This window comes from Contarinia nasturtii, unplaced genomic scaffold (genome assembly GCF_009176525.2).
Source record: "Contarinia nasturtii isolate CC-2019 unplaced genomic scaffold, AAFC_CNas_1.1 Cnas_scaffold_695, whole genome shotgun sequence".
Taxonomy (NCBI): domain Eukaryota; kingdom Metazoa; phylum Arthropoda; class Insecta; order Diptera; family Cecidomyiidae; genus Contarinia; species Contarinia nasturtii.
In genome coordinates this window covers 8,937,900-8,944,698 of record NW_022198046.1, presented here as the reverse complement: position 1 = coordinate 8,944,698, position 6,799 = coordinate 8,937,900, and the positions used below count along the sequence as shown (strand labels likewise).

The 6,799-nt window shown below is 34.0% G+C and overlaps 1 protein-coding gene across 1 annotated transcript; it reads right to left on the bottom strand.

Annotated features, from left to right (window-relative positions):
• Window positions 1-4,857: 4,857 nt before the first annotated feature.
• Window positions 4,858-6,320, bottom strand: LOC116340616. The gene is made up of 4 exons (XM_031767202.1): window positions 6,024-6,320; window positions 5,587-5,941; window positions 5,379-5,517; window positions 4,858-5,314 (listed from the first exon to the last, which is right to left on the bottom strand). The coding sequence occupies exons 1-4, from the start codon at window positions 6,318-6,320 to the stop codon at window positions 4,858-4,860; spliced, it is 1,248 nt and encodes a 415-aa protein (XP_031623062.1).
• Between the last annotated feature and the right edge of the window lie 479 nt (window positions 6,321-6,799).

Here is a 6,799-nt window from a genome sequence, read left to right as displayed (position 1 = left end):
CAAATTCTGTATATATATATTTTTTTTTTTGAATTTCAAGTTCTTCCAACAATCATAAGCTATAATTTCTTCAAACTCTCAGAATGTTATTTTTGTGTGAAAAAAATAACCTGTGTATGGAAAGTGTGTCGAAATATATTTGTATCGCAAAACTAACGTCGGATTCGGTTTTCTCGTACCCAATACATATTTTTGAGTGTTTAGGAATACATTAAATATCACTTTTGGAAGAAAAATTGAATTGCAAAGCGGCACTCAATCTTGAACCGACATGCACATTTTGAAACGACATTCACGTTGACATTCCAAAAGTTTAAAGAAATTTCCATCAAAAACATATAAAATTTTCGTATTTTTTCGTGAAAAATTCAAAATTTTATATATTTTTGATGGAAATTTCTTTAAACTTGGTGAGATTATTTATTTGGAAATAAAAAAAAACTTACCAAAAACAATTTTTTTTTCTTTTTTTTCGACACTCACACAACAATTATTTCTGACTGACTGAAGAATAGCAACTGAATGCTGAGTGATGTGATCACAGGCCTTTAATCTTATTTATTTCTGGTATTGCCAGATGGCCAGATGGATAGAGAGCGTTTGTGGTTCGCTGACCCAATAAAAGATGGCGACACACAGAGACAGACACACAGACACACACACAACTAACGCTAATGAACCAACAAAGATGTCTGGTGAAATTAAGAGAGAGAGAGAGAGAGAGAGAGAGAGAGAGAGAGAGAGAGAGAAGAATCGAAGGGAGTTAAATTTCTAACTAACCGACAAAGGAAAAAAAAACAAACACACACGAAAACAAATTGCAAAGAAATACAACGGCTTTCATTTATAATGATAGAAAAAATTATCCCATTTCGAAAATTCCATTTTGCGTTTTTTTATGGAGGGTAATTGTTTATTTTATTTTTTTCTCTTGTTTTTTTCTCTAATGGTTTTTTGCATGCATTGTCTATATGTTTTTACATTTTGAATGAATGGGGAATTTTTGTTATGAATGAAAAACTGTATTCATTCAAAGACAAAAACAAGACAATATGCACACGCAGCAAACAAATGAGAGACGACCGAAAAATAAAATAAACAATAACCCCTCATAAAATCCAAAATTTCGAAATTTTCATTTTTGGTTAAACGATTAGGTTTGAAGTGTATTACACACCGACAATTGAATTAATGATAGACTTTACAAGAAGCCCAAACATCCCAAGTTCAATTAAAATAAATGTTCAGACGGCTCCTTTAGGCGATCTTATCAATATTTTATGAATCCACACAAAATACACCTCGATGATTTTCACTTGATTTCACTCACTCTCATACATCATCGTCTGAGATGATGGAATTCGGTTAGGGATGTCTCTCTGTGTTAATTGGATTTAAAACTGGAAAAAAACTAATGGATATGATTTAATCACATTCGTATGCATATTCACTACACGCCGTCCAATTCATGGACATTGTGCTGAACATGAGTTCACACATAATATATGCAATAACAACATATTTATGTATGTTGTTTAACATTGTGCCGTGTGGCTCACTTATAGAGTGGTCGAGTTTTGACTCGTGACAACGTCATGGAAATGAATGAGAAAGCTGCAAAATTGCAATCACAGACGCAGTAACGCCATGGGCAAGCGACGCGATAATTGCTCATTACACAGCATATAATTACCGCTAATTTTTCTATATTGAATTTATACATTTAAGTATAGCGGTTCGAAAAGTGCAACCAAAGGGACGGCAATGGACCTGAAAGTGTTGGCTGTGTTGAATTCTTTTGACGAATATGCCGATAGCGAACGGTTTTCTCGATCGTCAAAACTAAAAAACAGATGAACGTGATCAGAAGATTAGAAGAGAGAGAACATTTAATTTTCAATCGCATCGCACATTGAAATTGTGAAATCAATTTTTGGATACCGAATATCTGTGTTACGTGTATTTTATTAAATGTATGTGTGGACTTGAGGTTCGTATAAACTCATTAGCAAATTTCCGTAAATCATAAACCATAACCAAATTTGGTAGATGGCCGTTTCGTGTCCGTGTATGTGTTAACCGCCGGTTAATAACCGGTATATAAATGTTTTCTGTCCTTTTGTGTTCGGCTTTGGTTTCGTTTTGTCTCCATTACTAAACACTTTCAAATCGAGTGGACGTCGAACAAAACTTTTTGAACCATCATTTTGTTGTGCCATAGAATGCACAGATCGAGCCGTTGGAACTAAAATACGAATATTAATAGAAAATACATGAGTTTGGCATACTTTCAACTGTGTAAATTTGTTGACTTACGTGACGTTTCGTATACCGGTGAATTGGTCAATTGACTGAGCGGCTTCACTGAGAGCCTCATTTCGTTTTTCTGTGCACAACCAAATGGTTCACAAGTTTCGCTGTTCATTTTTTGAATTTTTCGTGGTTTTTGCTGCGGTTGGGACTTACGTTTTAGACCATTTGATGTTTGTTTTTTTCCAACAATTGGTGTTTGGTTGTTTTCCACGGCGCTATGTTCTTTTCGTTGGTGCCGAACCAAACACGATTGAAAAGCATATGAAGCATCGCACTCTTTGCACGCAAAACGCTTCTTACCATCTGAACGTGGATGCTCCTTTTCATAATGATCCAAAAAATTGCTTTCTGGTATCTCCAAAAGGCACTTTGGACACGGCACTGAATCCATTTTTCAAAAAATGAATCGTTTGTACAACAAAAAATAATTGTTTCTTGAAAATTTTTCTTCAACTTGTTGTAAGCGTGACTGCTACTGAAATGCTGTTTGAATGAATGACGTTTGCAATGGCGGCAAAAATCATACAAAACACATACAGTTGAACACACATATACACTCACTCAGAAAATCAGAGCATTGTATTCAACACAAAAACAAATGTCGATACGAACGTTCGTGGACATTGTAGCGTGTTTGCTGTTTGTTCGTGAGCGCGCATATTTTGCATTTGTTATTCTTGTTCGTTCGTGTTCACACAAATCACAAACGAACACACACGAACACGAACAGTTCGTGTTCTTGGGAAGCCGAAATTCGAACTAAAATGATTTCACTTCACATGCCCCTCTGCCAAATCGACAATTTTCAATATTTTTCCAAACTCTCGAAGGTTTTGAGTTCTTAGAGAGCACTCTCACTGGCTTCTCAGTGTCTACACTCATTTGCATAACTTTCAATCTTGACTTTTGGCACGTGAAATTGGCTTGACCTTCATATAAATACCTCCTTTAGAAATAATATGATTTCAATTCACATGCCCCTTTGCCAAATCGACAATTTTCAATATTTTTCCAAACTCTCGAATGTTTTGAGTTCTTAGAGAGCACCCTCACTGGCTTCTCAGTGTCTCCAATCGTTTGCATAACTTTCAGTCTTGACTTTTAGTACGTAGAATTGGCTGAACCTTCATATAAATACCTTCTTTCGAACTAATATTTTTTCAATTCTCGTTTAGAATTTGCGACGTATAAAATTATTTTTTTGAAAAATTTACTATTGAAAAATGAATTGACCGGGCACTAATTTCGCTCGTGTTTGTACGGACATTTTGACCGTCCGTACGTAGTATACTTCAACTGTTTTTGGACGTGCGTCACTGTTTTTTTCCGTCCGTCCGGGCACTTATGTCCCTGAACCGTGGTTTGAACGATCCAAATAATCGAATTATATTTAGACTTTGAATGGTATCCTCTTTGTATATAAAACTAAGCGAAGAATATGAAATCGGATCACTCTCTAACAAGAACAAAGAACGTTCTTTGGTTCGTTGATTGCCACCAATAGTGAAATTTACTTTACCAGTTAAAACAAAATTGAAATTCCCAATGGCCGTTCCATTTTTAAATAATTGTCCACGATTTTTAGGTGACGTTTTGGTAATGAGTGTGAATTTTAATGATTTTGCAATAATTTTAATTATCAGAATTTCAATACCACTGAAATGTTCTAATTCTTTTGGTTTATAATGAAATATGGAGAATGGCGGAATATTGCTAACAGCAACATATAACGGACATAAGTGTTTTACGTCTTTTTAATTTGTACTTACGATAAAGTTCCAAAGTCATCGATCAAAATTAAATTAAATGCATGAATATTCGTTACATTATCCAGTTTATCGAGAATACTACAGGACATTTTCGGCACAGTCTCGTTGTATAAATTGTGTAAAAAAATTTCTTTAACATATCTGTGTTGCTTGTTTGTTAAACTGCTCACAATTGAAAGGTAAATTTATTCGTTGCCGGTATAACTGACAAGATAATTTGTGATAATTTTGCTCAAAATAACTGAGTCTAAATCGGATTGATTTAAAACGGGTTCTTGTTGAAAAGCAATAGTCAAAGCGAAGAAATTTAGGTAAATTATTGCAATGAAGTTGCACAAATTCATTATTACTCGGAAATTCTACTGAAAATAAACGAAACACTTATTGTATGAATGAACGAAACTCAATTTACCATTTTGATTTTGGCTACGACTCATATATAACATTCACGGAAGGCAAAATCACCAATTATATTGATTTCTTTTTAATTCTCTGAATATTTGATGGCTTGATTTAATGATGCCTTAGGCACTAATAGTGACAATTCTAAAGTAGCAATGTGCATGTAGCATTGTGACAAAGCTAATCTAGAAGAAAAAAAGTCGTTCCTTATATTCGATTTTTCCATCAACAATAAATGTGGATTTTGTTGTCATCAAGGTTATTTATGTTATCATCAGCTATCATTATACATATTTGAGTTGCTTCACAATGCCGAACAAAACGAAAACCCTGAAATTCAATGTGTCATAAGCAAAATGTCTTAATTTATTGCCTAATAAGTTAAATAGTCAAGAATACGTTTGATATGTTGATATTTTGCACTAAAAATCTCCAAAATAAATACCATAACACTGATTGCATAGATAATGCCGCAAATGTGAAAAACACTGTATAAATTTTCGATTCGAAGTTTTGATGGTGGTTTTCGTTTATCTTTCAACTTGCGATGGTCTATGAAATGCTTTGTCCAAAATTCAATGAGACCTGCTTCACGTAAAGCCAATAGTTGTTTATTAAACACTTTTCTTAATGCGGATTTCTTGCGAAACAGAAACACCGGAGAGTACATGTACAGACGATCTTTGGTGAATGCCAAACGTCGACTTGGATAATTTTTCAAATTAAATCGTTTTTGTGCTAAATCTGTTGCAAGAACTACACCGACGATATCACCATTACTTAACGCTCGCAGGTTGACTGTCAATTCGGTTTGATTTGAAATCTGAATCCTGCATCGAATAAATCTGTGATTACAATTAAAAATCAAATTGATGGATTTCAATTCAACATTACCGGTCGTGGCGGAACACATTTTTAATAATTGAATACCCAGATGGGCTTGTGGTTACTTTGCAATTCGATTGTTGAATTTTCTCAACCGTATCATAGGCAGATGTGAGTCGATGTGTTCGTAAAGATGTGTACAATGCGCCTTGGTATGAATTCCGAATAATAAACCATAAAAGAATCCAAAAAAGTAGTAAAGTTCGCGCAAATGTACCGAATTTTTTGCCTCCACGAAGAATATATGGATTACAAATGCACATTCCCAACATTGCTGCCCACATATTCAAAATTGGAGTGCGATTCAGTTTACCGCCAATGATGAAATGGCGCCATTTTTGATTCAGCTTTTTCGTCAACATTATGAGAACGATGGCAATGAATAAAATAACACATACAACAATCCAAAGGCGTATTTTAAGCGGTGCTGTCAGTGGCAAGTAGCCCATAGTTTCTTTGTAACAAAAACCAATTGATGCCTGTAGATATGGATTTGACGTGGAAAAAAATAGAGATCGTTCCACTGTTGAAGCATATCCCCCAATTGTGATATTGGTTTGGCCCGAGTACACCTTTATGAAAACAGATTAAAATAAATTATTTACTGTAAAAAAAAAAATGTGAAAAACTGTTAATTTAATTCAAAATCCAAACCGAATTCATGGTCCCAGTCACTGTCCCATTTGACAGTATTCTTCCATGGTTAGTGCTGTCTTGCTTATACTCAATAGCAAAATTTAACTTTTTTGATATTTGTGTAATAATCTCAATGTCGATGCCTTGGTAAAAAGTATTTTTGCCAAAAGTATTGCATCGATTGATAAATGGATCAGTAATAGCTGGCGCAACATAGATCGGACATTTATTGAATGTGTTTAGCTTTCGTGGATACAACTCTTCAATCGGTATTTTCATATTAATCGTATAATTTAACGATGTGAATGTCATCATTTTCACATGTTTCAATGCAAAGCAATCATTTTGATATGGCATGAATGTGTACAATGACCAAAATTCATTTTCGTCTTTACATAAAACATGAGATTTCATCAAACCATTTAACCAAAACACTTCGAACATATCATTTAAACTTTCTGCACAGGTTTTTTCAGTAACAACGACAAAAAATGTTTGAACCAAATGAAATTCTTCTATCGTGTTTTTATTCACAACATTTCTGCAAAAGTGGGGAAAAAATTATTTTATTATTACCATCATTCCAGATATCTTACCTAAAAGTTTAGTAAAAAAAATTATTACTCACGAAAATGATTTGCTATCATCAACAAATATCAAATTGAATGCATTTCGGTGTTCGCGAATTGCATCGTCCAATCTGTCCAATGTGCTACAACTAAATCCACTAAATACTGCATTATTAAATAATTCAACAAATAAATCTTCTTGGAAGTTGTGATGATCATGTTCTG